Raw genomic sequence first — 27,401 nt, 5'->3', positions numbered from 1 at the left:
TGAGAAACTTCCAGTCTATCAAAATATAAATTTAATATATCTGATCGGTAAATGATGTAATAAGAAAAAAATCAAAACGAAAGGATTGCGTTTTTGGTCGCTGCAATATTGTAATAAAATAATGGGCAATCAAAATATTGTATCTACCCTGAAATCGTATGAATAAAAACGTCAGCTCATAGCACAAAAAATAAGCCTTCAGCCAGCCCCAGATCTCGAAAAATGGAGACGCTACGGGTCTCAGAAAATGCCATTTTTTTTTTACAAACTTTGGATTTTTTTTTTCACCACTTAAATAATAAAGAACCTAGACATGTTTGGTATCTACGAACTCGTAATGACCTGGAGAACCATAATGGCAGGTCAGTTTTAGCCTTTAGTGAACATGGTAAAAATAAAATTTATGGAATTTAACTTTTTCTGCAATTCCACTGCACTTTGAATTTGTTTCCCTTTTTCCAGTACCCTATATGGCAAAACCAATGGTATTGTTTAAAAGTACAACTTGTCCCGCAAAAAAACACGGCTTAACATGGCCATATAGACCAAAACATAAAAAAAGTTATGGCTCTGGGAAGAGGGGTTGCAAAAAACAAACGCAAAAACAGAAAACCCCAAGGTCATGAAGTGGTTAAATGTACATATTTTTGATTACATCTATTACATTACATCTTTTTTTTTTTTATCATACTGGCCTAGTTAGTGGGAGTGATATTACACTAAAAGTAACAATTTCAAGTTATTATGAGCATTTAAGATACAAATGTAATAAACCTTTTTTCCGTAAAATGTGTTAAAAAATTAAAATAGGAGAGAAAAAAATAAAAACATTTTAAAGAACTATCAGTGGCCTAAATGTGTCTAAATTAGAAGGTATTGCTTTTAGAAACCTCAGGAAACTAAAAACATTTGGACTATGTAACACCCGGTACAGTCCAATTTTTATGTTTTTGAAATAATATCTAATATTATAGCACGTAAGCAGAGTTCCTGAAGACAATCGCACTGGCACAGCTCCTTTGCCACAAAATACCCGTAGGTCAAAGTTTGGGAACCCCTACCCGACCATGATGTATGGGTACGTCAAAAGTCGTGAAGGGGTTAAAATCATTCCTAGAAAGTGTTTCAGATTATTATTTTTTTCCTGTAATGGGTGAAAAAAAAAAAAAGGTTTAACTTAATAAAAGGACTGTCTGGTCAGAATATGTTGACGACCTGTTTGTTTGATAGGTCATAAATATCAGATTGGTGGGAATTCACCTCCGGTAACACACCAGTGGCCAGCTGTAACAAGCTCCAGCGATGGCGGGATGAAAGCACATGGAAGAGAGCAGCACTGTGCAGCTCCATTCATTGTGTAAAGGCCGCTGCTGACTACTGCAGAACTGTTTTTCCTCTTCGGAGTAGGAGCCATTCTGCAATATCTGAAAGTCACATTATACATTAAATTGTGCTGGATCTTGGTCTATTTTCAGTTTCATACCCTGAGATTAATCTACTCTGAACATTAATTTTAGGGGTATTTTTTTACAGTGTTTGAGCTGTTGAAGAGCATAGCCCACTGTTCACGTTTAGCGGATCCTTGATAGGATTATCACAGTGATCACAGGCTGTGGTAACCCTGTCACAGCTTTCCCCTATGCCGTGGATGTAAGTTATCAGTCGGGCTATAAGGAATTTCTCCTTCGCCTCATTGGGGGACACAGACCGTGGGTGTATGCTGCTGCCACTAGGAGGCTAAGTTATCAGTCGGGCTATAAGGAATTTTGCTCTCCTTATAGTGTGTAGGGATTTCACTCAGGTGCGACGGCTGACACTTAGGAGGCAGGTTCCAACAAAAGTTCAAAGGTTTATTGCTTCATAAACCAGTTTAGCATAAACAGGAAAAACAAATAGCTTTTAACTCAGGCAAAAGGGAAAAACAAGTGTCCATTCCATCAGGCTCAGTGCTAGAGCCTTAACACACTGGAGGCTAGCACCTCCACACATATATCTTGGGTTCAGTATTTGCCTGTCTTATATAGAGCTAACCACACCCAGTAACCCATCACATGATTAGCCATGTGGTCTGACATCACCACAGGTCCTGTAAGGCATATATACATGGTTATATACAACACAGAAATACTCCGGGCTATATTACAGCAACAAGGCACTTATGTGGCACATACCTCCCGTCGACTACACACCCTTTAGCCATGCTACATACCTCCCCCCTCTGCCTAAAGCCGTGGGGCTTGGCACTTTTCCCCACTAAACAAGGGATTCTTGATAGGGCATCCGCATTACCGTGCAGCTTTCCGGCCCTATGTTCCACATGGAAACTGAAGTCCTGCAGGGCTAAGAACCAACGGGTGACCCTAGCATTTCTACCCCTTGTTTCCCTCATCCATCTTAGTGGGGCATGGTCAGATATCAATCGGAATTTACGACCCAGCAGATAGTACCGTAACGTGTCCACCGCCCACTTTATGGCCAAACACTCTTTTTCAACGACTGAGTAGTTCTTCTCAGATGAGGACAGCTTTCTACTCAGATAGAGGACAGGATGCTCCTCCCCATGTAGCTCTTGGGAAAGGACTGCTCCTACCCCAACATCTGAGGCATCTGTCTGAAGAACAAATTCTTTATCCTGAGGAAGCGGCACATGTAAACGCGAAACGCGCGTTGGGGTACGGGACCGGGACCCAGTTCAGGATATTCTACTATAAATGGGTAACTAATACATCTATCTATGTTTATACAAGCAGCATGGGCGTAGTTATGTGGCACATGATGGCGGTATGTACTGTGGCAATTTAGCCGTGCAAGGACATTTTACTCTGCCATGTGCTGCTGATTGTGGGCCTTTACTTTTGTTTGTATGCATTGGATCCTCTTGTGCACTATTTTCTTATTTTCTCAATACCTATATCCTGTTATGTGTCCCGGTTTAAGGGTTGCACCATAGTAATCACTGTTTAGCTACCTAGTGAATTTACTTATACTCATGCACTGTGCTGTACATCTGCTTTTAAAATGGAATTGATACTAGTCTTATAATAAAGGATATTTTGATTGTATCCAGGCTTAATGTGACTCGTTTTTCTCCTGTTTTAGTAAGCTTATGATCGAGTGGCTTTAAATGTAAAAGAAATTCTCTGACGTTTAATTTATGTTCAAATTCTTTATTAAAGTCTGGGGCCATCAGAACGGGCTGCTTACATAGAGCCCCTTTCAACTCTTGGAAGGCTGAGTCTGTCTCTTCGGACCATTTAACCATCACTGATTTTGTCCCCTTTAGCAGATCCGTCAGAGGCGCAGCCACTGTGGCGAAGTTCGGGATGAACCTCCTGTAATATCCCACGATTCCCAGAAAGGCTTTAACTTGCTTTTTGGAGAGTGGTTTCGGCCATGTTTGGATTGCCTCCACTTTCCTGATTTGGGGCTTTAATTCTCCATGACCCACTATATAGCCTAGGTATTTAGCTTCTTCCTTACCCAAGGCACACTTCTTCGGGTTTATTGTAAACGCCGCCTCTCTTAGAGCATCAAACACCGCTTGGACTTTCTCCAGATGACTCTCCCAGTCCGGGCTAAAGATGACGATATCATCTAGGTACGCAGCAGCGTAGGCCTTATGGGGTGCAAGGACTCTATCCATAGCCCTCTGGAAGGTCGCCGGAGCTCCCTGTAGGCCAAACGGCATCCGGACATACTGGAAGCATCCATCAGGTGTTGAAAAGGCCGTCTTCTCCTTGGCTTCCTGTGCCATGGGGATCTGCCAATACCCCTTTGTCAAATCCAAGGTGGATATATATCTGGCGTGCCCAAGCCTTTCGATGAGCTCATCAACGCGGGGCATGGGATAAGCGTCAAACTTGGAGACCTCATTCAACTTTCGATAGTCGTTGCAAAACCTCCATTCTCCATCAGGTTTTGGGACCAGGACAATTGGGCTCGACCAACTGCTTTTGGATTCCTCAATGACTCCAAGCTTCAACATACGCTCCACTTCCTTGGAGATAACTTCCCGACGAGCCTCAGGAATACGATAGGGCTTCACGTTCACCCGCACATGTGGCTCTGTTAGGGCCTCATGCTCTATGACCTTCGTGTGTTTTGGCAACTCTGAAAACAGGTCCCTGTTTTTCTGGAGTAACTCCCAGCACTGCTGTTTCTGGGACTTCGATAGCGTCTCCGCTATAGTAACCGCTCCAACCTCACCTTCTGGGTTGCTTAACAATGATGGAGATACTGTCGGCTCTCTATCTTGCCACGGCTTGATGAGGTTGACATGGTATACTTGGAATGGTTTCCGTCTTCCTGGTTGGTGAATTTTATAATTTACTTCACCAAGTTTCTCAACAACCTCATATGGCCCTTGCCATTTGGCCAAGAACTTGCTCTCCACCGTTGGAACTAACACAAGAACTCGGTCTCCCGGATTGAACTGCCTCACTCTTGCAGACCGGTTGTAGACTCTGGCCTGAGCTTCTTGTGCCTGGAGGAGGTGTTCTTTCACAATAGGCATCACCTTTGCAATCCTCTGCTGCATCAGGGCCACATGCTCAATGACTCTTCTGTGGGGCGTGACTTCGGCTTCCCAGGTTTCCTTGGCTATATCCAGGAGTCCTCGCGGATGTCGGCCATATAGAAGCTCAAACGGTGAGAATCCTGTGGAGGCCTGTGGAACTTCACGAATGGAAAACATCAGGTAGGGTAAGAGACAATCCCAGTCTCTACCATCTTTCTCTATAGCTTTTCTCAGCATGCTCTTCAGTGTCTTGTTAAATCTCTCAACAAGGCCATCTGACTGGGGATGGTACACCGAGGTCCTCAACTGGGAGATTTTCAGGGCTTTGCACAACTCCCTCATCACTTTGCTCATGAAAGGTGTCCCCTGGTCAGTCAGGATCTCTTTCGGCAGACCTGTTCGGGAAAAGACATGGACCAACTCGCGGGCTATACTCTTCGAGGAAGAATTTCTCAGAGGAATTGCCTCAGGATAGCGTGTGGCATAGTCCAGGATGACTAATATATACTGATGGCCCCGGGCTGATTTAACTAAGGGACCGACCAAGTCCATGGCAATTCTCTCGAACGGCACCTCAATAATGGGCAGGGGCACAAGGGGGTTCCGGAAATGAGGAGTGGGAGCAGTTAGCTGACATGTAGGGCAGGACCTGCAGTAGTTCACTATTTCCCGGTGACACCCAGGCCAATAGAACCTCTGCACAACCCGTTCCTGCGTTTTTTCCACCCCTAGGTGTCCACCCAAGATGTGTGAATGGGCCATGTCCAACACCTTCCGTCTATATGGACCCGGCACTAGCAACTGCTCTACCAACTCCTCCCTTATTTTCGTGACCCGGTACAACAACTCCCCTCTCATCAGAAAATGGGGAAATCTTGTGTCTGCCCCCGGCTCCTGTACCACCCCGTCAATAACTGTGACATTATTAAAGGCTTCCCTCAGAGTGGGGTCCCTATGTTGGGCAGTCCCAAAATTTTCACCGGTTACCTCTAACTCCATAGTGTCAGATGCAGGGGATACTTCCTCCTCATCCCCATCCAGCACACAAAAAGGAAACCTGTCTGTCTCTGGGTGTGGTGACACCCTTCCAGGGTTCACTGGTTCCCTACTTTTGCTAGGGAGCTCAGAACCTTTTCCCCACAAATCCCAAAACAGACAGAAATCCCGGCCAATAATTATAGGGTGCAACAAGTCCTGCACGACGCCGACTATGTGGGACTCAGTGCCACATGCCGTTTCAATGTCCACCCTGGCCAAAGGGTAGTCCTTGGCATCACCATGTATGCACCGCACGCCGACCTTCTTTCCTGGGAGCAGGTGGAGAGGGAAAGTGGCCCTCACCAGGGTCACTAAGCTCCCTGAGTCTAACAGCGCCGTTGCTGCTCGACCGTTCACCCTTACTGGACACGCTTGAGGTCCCTCGTCGGGCGGAGAGTTCACACTGCAGGCTGGATACGCATAGTATGAACAACGGCGTCCCATGCTACAGTCCATCTCAGTGGTCTGGGAACAACGGGCAGCTATATGTCCTGGCCCGTGGCACCTCCAGCAAATATCACCCGTAGGGACCTTGGGCACCACCTCCCCCGCCCTTTGTGACCTTGGACGCGCCACCCCTTTTTGGGACTCAGCAGCTTTCTGGGACCCCCAGTACGGCACGGGCTGCCTCCCAAAGGAGCCTTCCATCCCTTGGTATCTCTCGACCAGTCCGATCAGTTCGTCGGCATTCTGGGGATCACCCTGGGCAACCCAAGTTTGTATGGACCTCGGGAGGGAATGCACAAACCGATCCATCATCACTCGTTCCACCATCTGTGCCGGTGTACATGGTGTACATGAGTCTGGCTGCAGCCATTTCTGGACCAGGTGCGACAGATCAAACATTTGAGAGCGAGGCGGTTTGTCCCGGTGATAGGCCCAGCTGTGAACTCGCTGTGCCCTGACAGTCAGTGTCACCCCCAAACGTGCGAGAATCTCGACTTTCAATTTGTGATACTCTTTGGCATCCTGCAAGGTCAAATCATAGTACGCCTTCTGGGGTTCTCCCATCAGGTATGGCGCCAGTACCTCTGCCCACTGCTCTGGCGGGAGTTTTTCCCTCTCAGCGACCCTCTCAAACACCGTCAGGAAGGCCTCAACATCATCCCCGGGGGTCATTTTCTGCAATGCGTGTCTTACCGTCTTCTGGACGTGGGTGTCATCAGCCAGACCTGGGGTTGGGGCACTCGTCTTGCCCTGGATTGCGGTTGCCAGAAGCTGCATCTGCTCCCGTTGCTCCTGCTGGCTCTGTTGCATCTGCTGCCGTTGCTCCTGCTGGCTCTGTTGCATCTGCTGCCGTTGCTCCTGCTGGCTCTGCCGTATCTGCTGCATCAACAGCCTGTTGGTCTCTTGCTGTACCTGCTGTCGTTGCTCCTGCTGTGATTGCAACTGGACCAAGTGTTTCAGCAGTTCCTCCATTTTCCCCGGCTGGCTTACAACAGACTTGACCCAGGACATTCAATAACAGACTTTCGTCTCCGCTGGGAACGCTGCCCGCATTCTCCACCAATTGTAGGGATTTCACTCACTCAGGTGCGACGGCTGACACTTAGGAGGCAGGTTCCAACAAAAGTTCAAAGGTTTATTGCTTCATAAACCAGTTTAGCATAAACAGGAAAAACAAATAGCTTTTAACTCAGGCAAAAGGGAAAAACAAGTGTCCATTCCATCAGGCTCAGTGCTAGAGCCTTAACACACTGGAGGCTAGCACCTCCACACATATATCTTGGGTTAAGTATTTGCCTGTCTTATATAGAGCTAACCACACCCAGTAACCCATCACATGATTAGCCATGTTGTCTGACATCACCACAGGTCCTGTAAGGCATATATACATGGTTATATACAACACAGAAATACTCCGGGCTACATTACAGCAACAAGGCACTTATGTGGCACATACCTCCCGTCGACTACACACCCTTTAGCCATGCTACAAGTGTGATCATATTTTAAAGTGTGTCTTTACGCATGGTATACAGAAAATATTTTTATTTGCTGTGTGATTGTGTCTTACAGGTGGATCCAACAAAAGAAACCAGTGTCCTCTGTATTCCCAGGATTTTCCAAAGGAAAATCACAGTATCTATCAGAATGACCAGGTATATGGAGCTGAAGGCTCATCAGTTATTAGAATATCATCATCCGGATCCATAAGTTCACAGTCATTTATTAATGATTTCTTGTTATCCTCTCCATTTAGGATGGTGATCTGCTTGGTATTAAAGTTGAGGTTGTAGATGAAGAAGATGAGATGTACATGGGAGCTAATTGGGGTAAGAAGGAGAAGTTTTATTTATAGGTTGCGTCACAAATATCAGTTTTGAAGGTCAACAAGATAAATCTCTTTGTGCTTCTTACAGATGTATCCAGTGAGAGAAATCCACCAGAGGATTGTCACAATTCCCCATGTTATCAGGTATATAGGCTTTTAGGTTGTGTCTTATATTTTAGGCCGGTTCCACAGTCCGACATCTACAGTCTGAGTAGGAACCATGATGTCCGGAATGGCTACAGGTCACATAACCCGAACTTAACACTTGGTCCATACTCAGACTGTGAACGTCAAATGTGTAAAACCGACAACTGGTATGCTGCATTTAGATAGGTTGACTACGACCACTAATCGACTGCCAATCGAATATATGCAAACCAAACTGCGATGGTTTATTAGCCTGTTTAAGCAGGCCCACCGCACGTCTAGGCTCACAGAATGGTCACTAATAATTTTGTTCTAATTTAAATCGTCTGTCATGGCACTCCTTATATTAAGTCTATCTGGTGGTCAGAGAAGGGATGCCAACCCCTATATCCAGTATAAAAGAAAAAAATCCGGCACTCAGAATTTCATGCAATTATATTTATTTGATGATCCCAAAAGTCAATTTGTAACGTTTCGGTCTATTCGACCTTCATCAGACTATAATACAGAAAGAAAAATAAGAAAAAAGAATAATAAATCCCAAATCCATATACTGTGTGTGTATGTATGTATGTATATGTATATATATATATATATATATATATATATATATATATATATATATATATATATATATATATATATATATATATATATATATACATACACAATCATCGAACATAAAACAACCATAACGACTCTCACATAATATAAACATAATATTATTCATGTTCTCATAACAGTGATACATACATAAGGCTAAATCATTTACCAAAATGTTAACAATTAGTGATGTTCAGTCACAAGTACAATTAAAACACGACTTTTTATAAGAAAATATATATCCAGCATGGATTAATGTTGATATTCCAAATTCAGTATTACATCATCTACGGCATATTTGATAGACAGAGCAATTTCTATTAAGAGAGATGCCGCTCATATTTTATTAGTTGATAACATATCACATGTGTTCTATATAATCCTGTCTTGTAATAACCCATATAATAAACAGAAACCAAGAATAAATTGAAAATAAATGCTTACCACTAAATGCAGCAACAGAAAAAGACCGACAAGAGGAACATGTGACTCCTTCAGGAGTTCTACAAAACGAAAGTAAAAGTACAATTGAGCCAAAAAGGAGGAAGGTAAAACACAAAGTGTGAGTTCCAGTAGATATCCCGATTGCTGATAAACAGGGGAAGCTTACCGCATATGAATAAAGTGTAGAACATCTAATTCCACCAAATGATTTCTTTTATAAATAGATCACTCCAACAACATATAGAACAACAAAAAAGGGGATTTCAAAATATAGAAAAGAACCCATAAGAGTGTTTATAGCAAATATATATTTATTAGATCATAAAATACAAAAAATTACATGAAAATAGAAGCAGGGTAGGGCTAAATTGTACAGGGTATAGAGCCCGGCTAATCACATATAGCAAAAATGAATAGCAACAACACAGTCAGACAGAAAATATATGTCAGGGTAAAATTTACCCAAATTTATCTTAAAGTGCCATGCATGGTGCATACTAAGCAGCATAAATGTGCAAAAAACTATATTAGCCTGGCGCAGCCAGCGCAAAAATGCCAATTCAAGTGCCACTGTGCAAAATGCACCAAGGGTTTGAACCTGGAAATGTGCTAAGTAGCGTGGATATAAGGGTTTAAATTAACCTAGCATAAAGCTCTAGATACAAAGTGCCATAGAAAAATACAACAATGGTTTGAACCTAGGAGCAACACTAGCAAATGTAATTAAAGCTGTTTAGTATGACATATTACCTAAAGTAGAATGTGGATACCGGACCCCAGCCTGTCGCCTCATGGCACTTTAAGATAAATTTGGGTAAATTTTACCCTGACATATATTTTCTGTCTGACTGTGTTGTTGCTATTAATTTTTGCTATATGTGATTAGCCGGGCTCTATACCCTGTACAATTTAGCCCTACCCTGCTTCTATTTTCATGTAATTTTTTTTGTATTTTATGATCTAATAAATATATATTTGCTATAAACACTCTTATGGGTTCTTTTCTATATTTTGAAATCCCCTTTTTTGTTGTTCTATATGAATAAAGTGGTCCAGATACTGTTATCTGCCCGAAGCGGCGTGTGATATGTCTGCATAGCACGCTGACACCGCGTCTGTACTGAAATAGCCCTTAACCCGGAAGTGACGACAGAAAAAAGTGACTGAAGCGGTAGGTGGAATGCAACCAAAACAACGGCGCTACCGGAAATACGTCACCGCAGTGTCTAAAGGTCAGAACTCATCAAATAAATATAATTGCATGAAATTCTGAGTGCCGGATTTTTTTCTTTTCTTTTAATAATTTTGTTCTGTGTGGATAGAACATTATATTCCTTGCAGTGATGTTGTGCTGCCGAAAATGATGATTTTGTAAGCAAGCCTACAACTATTTTTACGAACAAGTGTTTCTTTTGTTTGCTGTGTGATTGTAGGCCTCTGTACGCAGACTGATTGGAAAAAGTCATTCCTAGAAGCGCTCATTCATGATTATGGGCCTATGTAAATGAGCTGTTAGACTTTCCCAGTTATCTGCTGAATTGTACTTATTATTTCAAATTTTAAATCAGGATGAAGATCTGACTAATATTAAAGTGGAAATTAAAGAAGAAGAGACCTATGTGATAGGTGATCAACAGTGTATTGAGGAGAGCATTTTATTTGATAATGGCACAGGTAAGTAATAATATGTTGATCAAATTTTATATTCGATTCTTTGGTACAAAATGTATAACTATTACACGGGGTGGTCCAAAGGTAGGTGGACAGTATGTGTAAGGCTACGTTCACATTTGCGTTGTGCGCCGCAGCGTCGGCGCCACAACGCAAACAAAAACGCGGCAAAACGCATGCACAACGCTGCGTTTTGCGCCGCATGCGTCCTTTTTTCTATTGATTTTGGACGCAGCAAAAATGCAACTTGCTGCGTCCTCTGCGCCCGGACGCGGGCGCCGCAGTGACGCATGCGGCGCAAAACGCAAGTGCACCGCATGTCCATGCGCCCCCATGTTAAATATAGGGGCGCATGACGCATGCGGCGACGCTGCGGCGCCCGACGCTGCGGCGCACACCGCAAATGTGAACGTAGCCTAATAGGGTTATGAAGGGGGAAATTTATCAAACATGGTTTTGGGGGTTCAAAGTTCTCAACGCACATCTAGATAAGTTTCTCTATCGCCTCTCATTGGGGGACACAGGAACCATGGGTTTATGCTGCTGCCACTAGGAGGCTGACACTATGCACAAAAAAAGTTAGCTCCTCCTCTGCAGTGTACACCCCACCGACTGGCATTATGCACTTCAGTTTAGCTTAGTGTCAGTAGGAGGTGGACACGGGTCTTTCATTAGACCCTTAAATACCTCAATGTGCGTCGTTTTCTTACAGGTTTTCCGGAGGGATACAGGGTGAACAGTTACACCTGTAATCCCACAATACGGACTATGAGTATGGCGTGTACTGCCACCCCGTATCCTCATAAATCCCTCAGCAGGACCAAGATCCTAGCACACAAGCGTGCTCAGAAGTTCGGTCCTGCATCCGTCCCCCACCCATTCGCCCACCAGAGCCTGTCGGTTGCGGAGACAAGGTCGTCCATCAGCTCCCTGGACGTCTCATTCCTCTTCAGGTTAGTAACGGCGTGGAATGTTTAAGGTGAGTATTTTCCCCATTCCATCCCATCCCAGATCTTCAAAGGGGGTGCTTTATTGAGAGGATCTCACTGGTCGTCGCCCGCTGCTTGCGGGCAGCTGCACGCAGATGTAGGGACCTTTTTCAGCCGCACGGGCCGGGATTGCTTTGTCGCGCGGCGGCCGCGCTTCTTTCTCTCTGCCGCGCCGCTTCCGTAGCTGCGGCCGCTCTGCCTCCTGTTCCGGCGCGGCGGCCTTTACAGGCTACCGCGCCGCTTCGGGCCCCTGCGGCCACGCTGCTCCGGCCGCTCTCAGCGGCTACGATGCCATTGTTCCAGCGCGGCGGCCTTGGTAGGCTGCCGCGCCGCTTCCTACCTGCGGCGCACAGCTCCGGCGCCGCGGTCTTGCACTGGCAGTCGCCGGCCTCTAATTTAGGCCCCGGCTTCTGCCCGGGCCTACTTCCGGTGCCTTGACTCCGCCCACTTCCATCTTTCTTCGGGCGGGCTTTTCTTCCGCCCGACAATCTCCCACAACGGTCACCACCTTTTCTCCGCCCACCGGCACCATCTTGGGACTCCTGAGCGCATGAGTCCGAAGAGTGCATTTTCTTCAGGGACCCTTCAAGATGTCTTCCTCTAAGGGAGGCCGCTCTCGTCCTCCTACTTCTTCCTCTTCTTCATCTGCCTTAGTCAAATACTTTGCATGTTCGTCTTGTAACTGCAAACTTCCCTCAGGTCAGTCCTCTCCACTCTGTCAGGCCTGCAGCAACCCGATCGTGCCCACCGCCCAGGATCCCTCGGCCGCTCCGCTTGAGTGATACCCCCACCCCAGGCTGCGCTTCCTCTCTGTCACAATCGGTAGCGGATCTAACTCGGGTGTCTCAAACTCTGGTGTCCGTGCTCGATCGATTTTTTATTTTTTTTCCCTGCAGGCTCCCGTAGTTGCCAGCGGGTCGCAGGAGCCTCCGTCCGAGCCCTCCATTATAAGCCACTAAAGGTCCAGACAGGAACGCCGGTCTGAGTCCTCTTCTAGCTCCATCTCGCCACACGGTCCTCTTCTGCGGTCGGCTTCCTCCCGGTCCTCCTCCCCTGAGTCAGGTGAGGTGTTCTCTGATGCGCCCTTGGAGGATATTTCGCAGCTGGATTCTAACCAAATCGCTACCATGAGGGATATGGTGCAGAATCTCATCGGAGCAGAGAAAGAGAGAATCCGACCAGACGTTTTCAGAGGGGAAAATGCCTTGGCGTTTTATATCCTTTTCTCCAGAACTTAACGCCATTTGGACTGTTTCTCCCTCGGTGGATCCCCCAGTTTCCAGGCTGTCCACAAACATGGTGCTTCCACTTTCCGGCGGAGCATCTCTGAAGGATTCTAACGATAGAGTCATAGAATCCTTTGCGAAGTCCGCCTTTGAAGCGGGTGCAGCTACTCTATGCCCAGTGTTGTGAACTGTGTTTCTGGGCTCCCTCTGGTGGTCACTAACGGTATTGTGTTAGGTATGTCTTGTTGCAGGCCTGAGCTCCAGCTGTGTCGTTAAGCAGCGGGTGTTTCCTATTTGAGTCTCCTCTGGACTCAGTCTCTTGCCTGGCATCGTTGTATCCAGACCTATTTGGTCTCCTCCGGATTCCTTTCAGTCTGCCTCATGCAAGAAAAGCTAAGTCTGTTTTGTACAATTTGGATCGTTTGCATTATTCAGTGTTTTTGTCCAGCTTGCTTTACATTTGATTTTTGACTCGCTGGAAGCTCTAGGGGGCTGATATTCTCCCTCCACACCGTCAGTCGGTGTGGGGGTTCTTGAATGTTCAGCATGGATGTTTTGCAGGGTTTTCTGCTGACCGCATAGTCCACTATCTATTTTCTGCTATCTAGACTATTGGGCCTCACTTTGCTGAATCTAGTTCATCTCTACGTTTGTGTTTTCCTCTTGCCTCACCGTTATTATTTGTTGGGGGCTTTCTATATCTTTGGGGTTCAATTTCTCTGGAGGCAAGCGAGGTCTTATTTTTTCCCTCTAGGGGTAGTCAGTTCTCCGGCTGGCTCGAGACGTCTAGAACCAACGTAGGCACGTTCACCGGCTACTTTTAGTTGTTTGTGTCAGGATCAGGTATGCGGTTAGCCCAGTTTCCACCTCCCTAGAGCAGTATTTATATTTTTTGCTATCTTGCCGGAATATCAGAGATCCTCTGCCATTGGGATCATAACAGAATGCCAGGCCAAAAGAAAATGTTTAATGCATCGCAGAAGCGGGATTAAAAAGAAGTTCTGAGTTTTTTTGTTTTTTTTTGCTGCAGTTTGCCTAGCTTCTTCCATCCCCTTTTTCTCTGAGTGGCTGAAACTCTGCTGCAGATATGAATGTCCAGACTTTGACTTCTAGTGTGGATCAGCTTGCTGCTAGGGTGCAAAGCATTCAGGATTTTGTTATCCATAGCCCTATGTCTGAACCAAAAATACCTATTCCTGGGCTGTTTTTTGGAGATAGATCTAAATTCCTGAATTTTAGGAATAATTGTAAATTGTTTCTGTCTCTTAAACCTCGTTCCTCTGGTGATTCCGCTCAGCAAGTTTAGATTGTTATTTCCTTCTTGCGCGGCGACCCTCAGGATTGGGCCTTCTCTTTGGCGTCAGGAGATCCTGCATTGGTGAATGTTGATGCGTTTTTTCTGGCACTTGGTTTGCTTTATGAGGAGCCTAATCTTGAAAATCAGGCTGAAAAAATGTTGCTGGTTATCTCTCAGGGTCAGGACGAAGCTGGGGTATATTGCCAAAAATTTCGGAAATGGTCCGTGCTTACTCAATGGAATGAGTGTGCACTGGCCGCAAATTTCAGAAATGGTCTTTCTGAAGCCATTAAAGATGTGATGGTGGGGTTTCCTATCCCTACAGGTCTAAATGATTCAATGGCTCTAGCCATTCAAATTGATCGACGTTTGCGGGAGCGCAAATCTGATAATCCTTTGGCGGTGCTGTCTGAACGGTCACCTGATTCTATGCAATGTGACAGAATTCTGACCAGAGCCGAGCGACAAAATCATAGACGTCAAAATGGGTTGTGTTTCTACTGTGGTGATTCAACACATGTTATCTCAGCATGCTCTAAACGTTTAAAGAAAAAAGTTAATCCTGTCGCCATTGGTACTTTTCAGCCTAAGTTTATTTTGTCTGTGATTTTAATTTGTTCATTATCTTCTTACTCAGTTATGGCTTTTGTGGATTCTGGTGCTGCTTTAAGTCTGATGGATTTGTCGTTTGCCAAGCGCTGCGGTTTTGTCCTGGAGCCTTTGGAAAATCCTATTCCTCTTAGAGGAATTGATTCTACGCCATTGGCAGAGAATAAACCTCAGTATTGGACGCAGGTGACCATGTGCATGACTCCTGTACATCAGGAGGTGATTCGTTTTTTTGGTACTGCATAAAATGCATGATGTTGTCGTTTTGGGTCTGCCATGGTTACAGGCCCATAATCCAGTTTTAGATTGGAAAGCTATGACTGTGTCTAGTTGGGGGTGTCAGGGGATTCATGGCAATTCTCCATTGGTGTCTATTGCTTCTTCTACTCCTTCTGAGATCCCTGAGTTTTTGTCAGACTTTCAGGATGTATTTAATGAGGCCAGGTCCAGTGCCCTTCCTCCTCATAGGGACTGTGATTGTGCTATAGATTTGATTCCTGGTAGTAAGTTTCCTAAGGGACGACTCTTTAATTTATCTGTGCCAGAGCATGCCGCGATGCGGAGTTATATAAAGGAGTCTTTGGAGAAGGGACATATTCGCCCATCCTCGTCCCCTCTTGGTGCAGGATTCTTTTTTGTGGGCAAGAAAGACGGGTCTCTGAGACCTTGTATTGATTATCGTCTTCTGAATAAGATCACTGTTAAATTTCAGTATCCTTTGCCATTGTTGTCTGATTTGTTTGCTCGGATTAAGGGATCCAGTTGGTTCACCAAGATAGATCTTCGTGGTGCGTATAACCTTGTTGCGCATAAAGCAGGGAGATGAATGGAAAACGGCATTTAATACGCCTGAGGGTCATTTTGAGTACCTGGTGATGCCTTTCGGATTATCTAATGCTCCTTCTGTGTTTCAGTCCTTCATGCATGACATCTTCCGGAAATATCTGGATAAATTTATGATTATTTATCTGGATGATATTTTGTTTTTTTCTGATGATTGGGAGTCCCATGTGAACCAGGTCAGGATGGTGTTTCAGGTTTTGCGGGAGAATGCTCTATTTGTGAAGGGTTCAAAATGTATCTTTGGGGTACAGAAGGTTTCTTTTTTGGGTTTTATTTTTTCCCCTTCTACTGTGGAGATGGACCCAGTTAAGGTCTGTGCCATTCATGACTGGACTCAGCCCACGTCTGTTAAGAGCCTGCAGAAGTTCTTGGGCTTTGCTAATTTTTACCGTCGTTTTATCGCTAATTTCTCCAGCGTGGTTAAACCTTTGACGGATATGACCAAGAAGGGTTCTGATGTTGCGAATTGGTCTCCTGCGGCCGTGGAGGCCTTTCGGGAGCTGAAGCGTCGGTTTACTTCAGCGCCAGTCTTGTGCCAGCCGGATGTCTCTCTTCCCTTCCAGGTTGAAGTTGATGCTTCTGAAATTGGTGCAGGGGCTGTTTTGTCGCAAAAAAGTTCTGATGGCTCCGTGATGAAGCCATGCGCCTTCTTTTCAAGGAAATTTTCGCCTGTGAGCGGAACTACGATGTTGGTAATCGGGAGTTGTTGGCCATGAAGTGGGCATTTGAGGAGTGGCGACATTGGCTCGAGGGAGCTAGACATCGTGTGGTGGTCTTGACTGATCATAAAAATCTGATTTACCTCGAGTCTGCCAAGCGCCTGAATCCTAGACAGGCCCGTTGGTCGTTGTTTTTCTCCCGTTTTGACTTTGTGGTCTCGTACCTGCCTGGTTCGAAGAACGTGAAGGCTGATGCACTTTCTAGGAGTTTTGTGCCTGATTCTCCGGGAGTCTCTGAGCCGGCTGGTATTCTCAGAGAGGGAGTAATTTTGTCTGCCATTTCCCCAGATTTGCGACGAGGGCTGCAAAAATTTCAGGCTGATAGGCCTGATCGTTGTCCACCAGAGAGATTGTTTGTCCCTGATGGATGGACCAACAGAGTTATTTCTGAGGTTCATTCTTCGGTGTTGGCGGGACATCCTGGGATTTTCGGTACCAGAGATTTGGTGGCCAGGTCCTTTTGGTGGCCTTCCTTGTCGCGGGATGTGCGTTCTTTTGTGCAGTCCTGTGAGATTTGTGCTCGGGCTAAGCCTTGCTGTTCTCATGCCAGCGGGTTGCTTTTGCCCTTGCCTATCCCAAAGAGGCCTTGGACGCACATTTCCATGGATTTCATTTCGGATCTTCCGGTGTCTCGGAAGATGTCTGTCATCTGGGTGGTGTGCAATCGTTTTTCTAAAATGGTCCATTTGGTGCCCTTGCCTAAGTTGCCTTCCTCCTCTGATTTGGTTCCTTTGTTCTTTCAGAATGTGGTTCGTTTGCATGGCATCCCTGAGAATATTGTATCTGACAGAGGATCCCAGTTTGTGTCCAGATTCTGGCGATCCTTTTGTGCTAAGATGGGTATTGATTTGTCTTTTTCGTCGGCTTTTCATCCTCAGACTAATGGCCAGACCGAGCGAACTAATCAGATGTTAGAGACTTATTTGAGATGTTTTGTTTCTGCTGATCAGGACGACTGGGTTACCTTTTTGCCACTGGCCGAGTTTGCCCTTAATAATCGGGCTAGTTCTGCCACCTTGGTTTCACCCTTTTTCTGCAACTCTGGTTTTCATCCTCGTTTCTCCTCGGGTCAGGTTGAACCTTCTGACTGTCCTGGGGTTGATTCTGTGGTGGATAGGTTGCAGCGGATTTGGAACCATGTGGTGGACAATTTGAAATTGTCACAAGACAAGGCGCAGCGGTTGGCCAACCGCCGCCGCGGTGTGGGTCCCCGACTTCGTGTTGGGGATTTGGTTTGGTTGTCTTCTCGGCATGTTCCTTTGAAAGTCTCCTCTCCTAAGTTCAAGCCTCGCTTTATCGGTCCTTATAAGATTTTGGAAATCCTTAACCCGGTGTCTTTTCGCTTGGACCTTCCAGCTTCTTTTGCTATTCATAATGTGTTCCATAGGTCCTTGTTGCGGCGGTACGTGGTGCCTATGGTTCCTGCTGTTGAGCCTCCTGCCCCGGTTTTGGTTGAGGGCGAGTTGGAGTACGTGGTGGAGAAGATTCTGGATTCTCGTATCTCTAGACGGAAACTCCAGTATTTAGTTAAGTGGAAAGGCTATGGTCAGGAGGATAATTCCTGGGTTGTCGCCTCTGATGTTCATGCGGCTGATTTGGTTCATGCCTTTCACGCTGCTCATCCTGATCGCCCTGGGGGTCTTGGTGAGGGTTCGGTGACCCCTCCTCAAGGGGGGGGGGTACTGTTGTGAACTGTGTTTCTGGGCTCCCTCTGGTGGTCACTAACGGTATTGTGTTAGGTATGTCTTGTTGCAGGCCTGAGCTCCAGCTGTGTCGTTAAGCAGCGGGTGTTTCCTATTTGAGTCTCCTCTGGACTCAGTCTCTTGCCTGGCATCGTTGTATCCAGACCTATTTGGTCTCCTCCGGATTCCTTTCAGTCTGCCTCATGCAAGAAAAGCTAAGTCTGTTTTGTACAATTTGGATCGTTTGCATTATTCAGTGTTTTTGTCCAGCTTGCTTTACATTTGATTTTTGACTCGCTGGAAGCTCTAGGGGGCTGATATTCTCCCTCCACACCGTCAGTCGGTGTGGGGGTTCTTGAATGTTCAGCGTGGATGTTTTGCAGGGTTTTCTGCTGACCGCATAGTCCACTATCTATTTTCTGCTATCTAGACTATTGGGCCTCACTTTGCTGAATCTAGTTCATCTCTACGTTTGTGTTTTCCTCTTGCCTCACCGTTATTATTTGTTGGGGGCTTTCTATATCTTTGGGGTTCAATTTCTCTGGAGGCAAGCGAGGTCTTATTTTTTCCCTCTAGGGGTAGTCAGTTCTCCGGCTGGCTCGAGACATCTAGAACCAACGTAGGCACGTTCACCGGCTACTTTTAGTTGTTTGTGTCAGGATCAGGTATGCGGTTAGCCCAGTTTCCACCTCCCTAGAGCAGTATTTATATTTTTTGCTATCTTGCCGGAATATCAGAGATCCTCTGCCATTGGGATCATAACAGCCCAGCTGTCGCTTCCACTTGGGTTTCAAAATCCATATCCAAATGGGCCAAACAACTCCGTCAAGGCATCCTGGACGGGGCTCCACCTGGACAGCTGGCGGAGCTTGCCAACCAGATTTCTCACACGGGTGAATACCTGGTCTCTGCTACTCTGGATGCCGTGTCTTGTGCGGCTCAGGCGTCCAGCAATGCTGTTGCCATCCGCCGGACCATTTGGCTCAAGGCCTGGCAGGCGGACTTGTCTTCCAAAAAGTCCCTTACCAGCCTGCCTTTTCAAGGCTCACGTCTCTTTGGTTCTAAGCTGGACCAAATCATTAAGTACGCCACCGGGGGTACAAGTTCTCTTCTTCCCCGGGCTAAACCTCGCCGCCCTCCTCCTAGAGGGCAATTTTGGTCCTTTCGGCCTTATCGTCGCTTCGCGACGTCAAACTCCTTTTCCCAGCAGCAACAGAGGCCACAGGCACGCCAAGAGAAGAAGACAGTATCCTTTAGGCCCACTCCTTCCTGGCATTCTCTCTACTCCCAGGGTAAATCCTCCAGGTCCAGGACTGGAAGATCCACCTCAGCATGACTCTCGGCAAGACCTCAGCCCACTTCCCAGGCTGGGCGGCCGTCTCTTCTTCTTCAGGGACGTCTGGATCTCCTCAGTAGAGGATAAATGGGTCAGGGAAGTTGTATTCTCGGGTTACGAAATAGAGTTCGTTTCACTACCCCGGGATCGTTTCTTCGAATCCCGACCTCCAAGAGACCCCGCTCTAGTTCCGGGCTTCTTCGCAGCCATCGCTTCTCTCCTCAAAGCCGGGATGATCATTCCCGTCCCAGAAAAAGAACGGTTCACAGGTTTCTATTCAAATCTTTTTGTGGTCCCGAAAAAAGACGGCAGGGTTCGTCCCATTCTGGATCTCAAATTGCTGAACAAGAGAGTTCGTCTGAATCCCTTCATTCAGTAATTGCTTCCATGGAGGCTCAGGAATTTCTGTGTTCCATAGATATTCAGGACGCCTACCTCCATGTCCCGATATTCCCGGGACATCACCGATTCCTGCGCTTTGCGGTGCTCCAGGACCATTTTCAGTTCGCCCTGCCGTTCGGTCTTGCAACCGCTCCCAGGGTTTTCACGAAGATCATGGCGGCGCTGATAGCCATTTTGAGGGTCAGATGCCTGGTTCTGTTTTCATACCTCGACGACATCCTCATCAAGGCTCCGTCTTTTTCTCAGGCTCACGAGAGTCTGTCCATCGTCCTCGACACCCTAGCCCGCTTCGGGTGGCTGGTCAACCGGAAGAAGTCCTGCCTTATTCCTTCTCAGCGCATCGTTTTTCTGGGCATGCTCTTCGACACTCGTCAGACCAAACTCTTCCTTCCCGAAGGCAAGAGATCCATCCTTCGTCGGGACTTGCGCTTGCTCCAGGGTCCTCGGTTTCCCTCCTTCCAATCGGCCATGAAGGTTCTGGGGAGGATGATAGCAACATTTTAAGCTATTCCCTTTGCCCAATTTCACTCGCGACCTCTTCAGCTAGCCATCCTGTCTCAGTGGGACAGGTCTGTCTTCTCCCTGGATCATCCAATCCAACTCTCTCCCCAGGTCAAACGGTCTCTCAACTGGTGACTGATGTCCCCTCTCATCTCCCAGGGCAGGTCCTTCCTTCCAGTTCACTGGCAAGTGGTGACGACGGACGCCAGCCTGCTCAGCTGGGGTGCGGTGTTTCACCACCTGACTGTTCAGGGTCGTTGGTCGGCGCAGGAGTCAACTCTGCCAGTCAGTGTCCTCGAGATTCGGGCCATCTTTCTGTCCCTTCGTCACTGAGAAAGGATTCTCAGGGGTCTACCAATCTGAATCCAGACGGACAATGCCACGGCGGTGGCATATGTCAACCATCAGGGGGGGATTCGGAGCTCCTTGGCCCTGGCCGAGGTATGCAAGATCCTCCTCTGGGCAGAGACAACGGTTCCGGTGATATCCGCGGTGCATATCCCCGTCGTGGACAATTGGGCCGCCGACTTCCTCAGCCGCGAGGGTCTCGCCGCATGGGAATGGTCCATGCATCAGGAGGTCTTCCATCAGATTTGTCTTCGATGGGGGACTCCGGATGTGGACCTCACAGCGTCCCGAATGAACAGGAAGGTTCCTCAGTTCATCTCCAGGTCTCGCGACCTTCTCGCAGTGGGCATCGACGCTCTGGCCATTCCTTGGTCGCAGTTCGTGCTGCCCTATGTGTTCCCACCCCTTCCCTTGCTTCCCAAGCTGTTGAAAAAGATCAAAGCGGAAGGGGTGCCGGTCATTCTGATCGCCCCTGATTGGCCCAGGAGAGCTTGGTTTGCGGAGATTGTCAATCTTTTCGCGGACACCCTCTGGTGCCTTCCAGACAGACCCGATCTGCTGTCTCAGGGTCTGATCTGCCACCCGAATTCTCGGTCGCTCAGTTTAACGGCGTGGCTGTTGAGACCGCAGTTCTAAGAGTGTCCGGCCTTTCGGACCGGGTGATTCACACCATGATCCAGGCTCGGAAGCCTTCGTCTTCCTGGATCTATCGTACCTGGAAGGCTTACTTCCGTTGGTGCGAGTCCAACCGTGTTTCACCTATGTCCTTTTCCCTGCCTTCCATCTTTGCCTTCCTTCAGGCAGGCCTGGATTCGGGCCTTGCTCTTGGTTCCCTAAAGGGCCAGGTTTCTGCACGCTCTATCCTTTTTCAGAAGACGTTATCTTCTCCGCCACAGGTTAAGACCTTCCTTCAAGGAGTAGCCCATGCTGTCCCTCCGTACAGGGCTCCTGTGGATTCATGGGATTTAAATCTTGTGCTGGACGCTCTGAGGGGTTCCCTCTCAGGGCGGTTTCCCTGTCAGTTCTATCTTGGAAGGTGGCCTTTCTTGTGGCCATCACTTCTATCCGCCGCGTTTCCGATTTGGCGGCACCTTTCTTGCCGACCTCCTCCTTTCTTGGTTATCCACCAGGACAAGGTGGTCCTCAGATCTCCGCCTTCTTTCCTTCCTAAGGTGGTTTCCACCTTCCACGTCAATGAGGACATTGTTCTACCTTCCTTTTTGTCCAGCTCCGACTCATCCTCTGGAGCGATCGTTGAACGAGCTGGACCTCGTCAGGGCAGTGAGGATCTACCTGGCTAGAACGGACGCTTTCCGGAAGACTGATTCTCTTTTCGTCATTCCTGATGGCACGCGTAGAGGCCTGCCGGCTTCCAAGGCGACTATTGCTCGCTGGATCAGAACGGCAATTTTGGAGGCTTATCGGGTCAAGAACAGAGTGCCCCCTCCTGGGATAAATGCTCACTCCGGGCAGTCGGCGCTTCCTGGGCGGCACACCACAGGACTTCCGCCCTACAGCTTTGCAAAGCGGCAACCTGGTCTTCCATCCACACGTTCGCCAAATTTTACAAGGTCCATACCTACGCTTCGGCGGACGCCAGCCTAGGCATAAGGATCTTGCAGGCGGCAGTGGTATGTCCTCTGACCTGATGGAAGTCTGTTTTTCCCGCCTCAGGGACTGCTTTGGAACGTCACATGGTTCCTGTGTCCCCCAATGAGAGGCGAAAGAGAAAACAGCATTTTTGGTTGCTTACCGTAAAATCTGTTTCTCGGAGACTCCATTGGGGGACACAGCACCCTCCCAATGTTTCTCAGTTTCTGTTGTTCTATGTTCTATGACTGTTCTTACGTTTACAGTTCTCATGTTTGTGGTTATGTTTCAACCTTGTTGTTTTTCTCCTATTGCTTTCTCACTAACTGAAGTGCATAATCACACATCACTAATTTTATAAGTAAATATATTTATATAGGTGCTATTGATATGAAATAGTGACCAGATGCCAGTAACAACCCATCCAATCCACAAAGGCAAATAAATCAACTTCATTTATGAACATTTATGGTTTATGTGTAATAATGAGAAATGACACAGGGAAAAAGTATTGAACACGCTAACTGAAATCTATTTAATACTTCGCACAAAAGCATTTGTTGGTGATGACAGCTTCAAGACTTCTCCCAAATGGAGAAACTAGTCGCATGCATTGCTCAGGTGTAATTTTGGCTCATTCTTTCACACGAACATTCTTCAAATCCTGAAGGTTCCGTTGGCTCCTTCTATGAACTCTGAGCTTTAGTTCCTTCCATATTTTTTTTTTTTAATTCGTTTATTAATCACAAAATAAAATTGTACAATATACACATTTGCACTTGTTATTGCACATAATACAAAGTATACAATGTTAAATAAAAAAAAAATAGGGTGCTTTCCCTTATTTATATCCAGAATGACATTTATAATCTATGAAATTTCCAAAAAGAGAATAACGACCGTGTATACCGAATCATTTGCATCACGTGAATCATATAATTGGAGACATGGAACTATAAATATACAAAGTTCCTAAACTACAACTAAAACTATATCTATAGTAACTACTACTATTCCGACATTTAACACTATACTGTTTATTTTTCCTGTGTGCGATGTCTTCAGAACAGGAAATCTAACCCCTTGCACTAATACCAGAACATTATGAATTTATAGAGCAAGTTGAGAGGAGTTCCACCTATCCCAGATTTTACCAAATTTACCCGGACATTCTCTATTTTGATAAAGTGTGCGTTCATATGGGATAACTGAATTCACCAATTCAATCCAGGCTCTGAGGGAGGGACATAAGCCTCCCATCCACCCTAATGCTAATACTTTCCGTGCCATAAAGAGAGTCTCCCGTAGAAAAATCCCAGCATAATGTTCCCAAGCCTCCTCATCCCATACCCCAAACAAACAAACTTGCGGTTCAAGAGGGACAGGTATTTACAACAGGGATGTTAATAATGACGTTACCCCTTTCCAATATTGAAGAATAGTGGGGCATTTCCATATCATATGAGTAAAATCTGCATCTGGTGAGTGGCATCGTAAACATTCTGATGATTGAAATCGACCCATCCTGAAAAGTTGTAACGGAGTCAAATATGATTGATAGATTATGTATAACTGGGTCATCCTATTATTAATCGAAGAGGACACCTTGAGACGGGATTCTAGAATTTCTTCCCATTCCTCTTCTTGCACATCAAGGATAAGTCCCTCCCATTTTCCCCTAACAGATCTTAAAGCAGACCCAGTTCCCACTGATGGCATATAGGTATAGGAGATGAGGCCCTGAGGACCTTGCAAATTAAGAATTCCTATCAGGGGTAAAGATGAGATGGTTCTCCTTCCATAAATTTTTGTATTGGATTCATGTCAGGTGATTGGCTGGGCCATTCTAACAGCTTTATTTTCTTTGTCTGAAACCAATTGAGAGTTTCATTGGCTGTGTGTTTGGGATCATTGTCTTGCTAAAATGTCCACCCTCATTTCATCTTCATCATTCTGGTAGATGGCAGCAGATTTTTTTTTTTTTTATCAAGAATGACTCTGTACAGTTATCCATTCATTTTTCCTTCAATTATATGAAGTTTGAGAGCTCAAAACTTCATTGTTGGTATGGTGTTTAGGGAGTGATATGCAGTGCCTTTTGGCCTCCAGACACTGCGTATTATGGCATCCCAAGAGTTAAATTTTGGTCTATGACTAGACTTTATGATTCCAGTATTTCACAGACTTGTTTAAATATTGTTGGACAAACTGTAAACGTGCTTGAACTTGCTTTTTGTTCAGCAATGGAGTCTTGCATGATCAACATGTATACAGGCCATGGAGGCTAAGTTCAGTACTTAAAGTTTTCTTTGACAACAATTGTAGCACCCGGTCGTGGACAGTTTATGGTGAAATTATGTTCTTTCCATTTCTGGATTATGCTCACTGGAAGCTTCAGTAGTTAAAGGGACACTGTCACCTGAATTTGGAGGGAACAATCTTTAGCCATAGGGGCGGGGTTTTCGGGTGTTTGATGCACCCTTTCCTTACCCGCCGGCTGCATGCTGGTTGCAATATTGGATTGAAGTTCATTCTCTGTCCTCCGTAGTACATGCCTGCACAAGGCAAGATTGCCTTGTGCAGGCATGTACTACGGAGGACAGAGAATGAACTTCAATATTGCAGCCAGCATGCAGCCAGCGGGTAAGGAAAGGGTGCATCAAACACCCGAAAACCCCGCCCCTATGGCTAAAGATTGTTCCCTCCAAGTTCAGGTGACCGTGTCCCTTTAAGAAATTTTTCTGTAACTATTGCCATCAGTTTGTTTTGCAACAAAAAGGTTGTGAAGGTCTTGAGACAGCTCACTAGTTTTACCCACCATGAGATGTTTCTTCTGTGGCACCTTGGTAATTAGACCCCTGTTTATAGACCTTCAGTTGAACCAGCTGATCTTATTTTTCACTAAGTGGCAGGATTACTTTCTAATTACTGATAGATTTCAGCTGGTGTCATGACTCTCCATTTACTTTTTACACCTCTATTTTCATGTATTGAATAAGTTATGTGTAATAATGAGAAATGACACAGGAAAAAAGTAATTTATGGACATCTGTGGTATGATTTGTTTGCCTGTATGAATTGGATGGGTTGTTAACAACATTTGGTGTGAATTTCATGTCAATAGCCCCTGTAAAAATATATTTACTTAGAAAGTTGGTAACGTGTTCCATACTTATTTCACCCAGTGTATATTAAGAATTATATTCATTATAATCATTTGCATAATAATCATTAGCCTATAGCATGACTGAATAAAATGTCTTTTATTTTGGAATCAAACTTTCTTTATCTTTTTTCACTAATCTTTGGAGTACCGTATATACTCGAGTATAAGCCGACCCGAGTATAAGCCGACCCCCCCTAATTTTGCCACAAAAAACTGGTAAAACTTATTGACTCGAGTATAAGCCTAGGGTGGAAAATGCAGCAGGTACCGGTGAATTTCAAAATTAAAAATAGATACTCCATACCGTTCATTATGGCCCCATAGATGCTCACACATAAAGCTGTGCCACATATAATGCTTTGCACCGTTCATTATGGCCCCATAGATGCTCCACATAAAGCTATGCCATATATACAATGCTCTGCACCGTTGCCCCATAGCTGTGCCATATATATAGTGCTCTGCACCGTTGCCCCATAGCTGTGCCATATAGTGCTCTGCACCGTTGCCCCATAGCAGTGCCATATAGTGCTCTGCACCGTTGCCCCATAGCTGTGCCATATATATAGTGCTCTGCACCGTTGCCCCATAGCTGTGCCATATAGTGCTCTGCACCATTGCCCCGTAGCTGTGCCATATAGTGCTCTGCACCATTGCCCCATAGCTGTGCCATATAGTGCTCTGCACCATTGCCCCATAGCTGTGCCATATAGTGCTCTGCACCGTTGCCCCATAGCTGTGCCATATATATAGTGCTCTGCACCGTTGCCCCATAGCTGTGCCATATATATAGTGCTCTGCACCGTTGCCCCATAGCTGTGCCATATAGTGCTCTGCACCGTTGCCCCATAGCTGTGCCATATAGTGCTCTGCACCGTTGCCCCATAGCTGTGCCATATAGTGCTCTGCACCGTCCATTATTGCCCCATAGCTGTTGCTGCTGCTGCAATAAAAAAAAAACAAAAACCACATACTCACCTGTCTTGCTTGCAGCTCCTCGGCGCCATCTTCCCGGCGTCTCTCCGCTCTGACTGATCAGGCAGAGGGCGGCGCGCACACTATATGCGTCATCGCGCCCTCTGCCTGAACAGTCAGTGCAGAGAGACGCCGGGAAGATGGAGACAGCGCCCGGCGTGTGGAACGAGGACAGGTGAATATGTCATACTTACCTGCTCCTGGCGTCCCGCTCCTTCCCCCTGCCTGTCTTCGGTGCTGCAGCCTCTTTCTCTATCAGCGGTCACCGGCACCGCTTCATTAGAGAAATGAATAGGCGGCTCCGCCCCTATGGGAGGTGGAGCCGCCTATTCATTTCTCTAATGAGCGGTCCCACGTGACCGCTCAGGGGAAGAGGCTGCGGCACCGAAGACAGTGTGACAGGCAGGGGGAGCGCCAGGAACGCCGGAACTAGGTAAGTATATGACAGTGCTCACCCGCCGACCCCACCACCGATCATGACTCGAGTATAAGCCGAGAGGGGCACTTTCAGCCCAAAAATTTGGGCTGAAAATCTCGGCTTATACTCGAGTATATACGGTAACTCTTATGATGCAAACCCCACTATATAGTAAACCGCACTAACAGGTTATAAAACATAACTTTTAATTCATTATGCTCAAAGATGCAAATAAGTAGGGGTATGAATAAAATAATCGCATTTCCTCTGATATGAAATTAATAATATTTAGATTGATAAGAGTAATGTCATGACTTAGCTGTCGGGTTTACTCCTGACCAGGGGCTCCTTCCCTGTCCCTAACACTAGGAGGTGTCCTAGCTCGCCCTATTCTTCGGATACTTCTTAAAATGAAGATGCCGGGCCACCACCCTTGCCTTTTCTCCTGAATCAGCCCTCCGTCTGCTCTCATGATGTAGAGGCAGAGACTCTGATTCAAGCCATATATTACTTACTGGGCCGCATGTTGCACTTTTGATTAACACTGTTTTCTCAGCTGCATATCTAGCAGTTCTCTGAATACTGAGCTCTGCCTAACCTCCCCCC

The 27,401-nt window shown here is 46.2% G+C and overlaps 1 protein-coding gene across 9 annotated transcripts in view; it reads left to right on the top strand.

Annotated features, from left to right (window-relative positions):
* The window catches only part of LOC143765035 (uncharacterized), a 66,876-nt gene that overhangs the window by 27,922 nt on the left and 11,553 nt on the right, over positions 1-27,401 (top strand). For all 9 annotated transcript variants that reach the window (XM_077251276.1, XM_077251281.1, XM_077251275.1 and 6 more), the window contains 4 exons: positions 7,574-7,656; positions 7,758-7,830; positions 7,918-7,973; positions 10,592-10,697. In XM_077251276.1, coding sequence (XP_077107391.1) covers positions 7,574-7,656; positions 7,758-7,830; positions 7,918-7,973; positions 10,592-10,697 — 318 coding nt within the window. The remainder of the gene's footprint in view (positions 1-7,573; positions 7,657-7,757; positions 7,831-7,917; positions 7,974-10,591; positions 10,698-27,401) is intronic.

The sequence above is a fragment of the Ranitomeya variabilis genome, chromosome 4 (genome assembly GCF_051348905.1).
Source record: "Ranitomeya variabilis isolate aRanVar5 chromosome 4, aRanVar5.hap1, whole genome shotgun sequence".
Classification (NCBI taxonomy): Eukaryota; Metazoa; Chordata; class Amphibia; order Anura; family Dendrobatidae; genus Ranitomeya; species Ranitomeya variabilis.
This window is presented reverse-complemented; position numbering and strand designations above follow the sequence as displayed.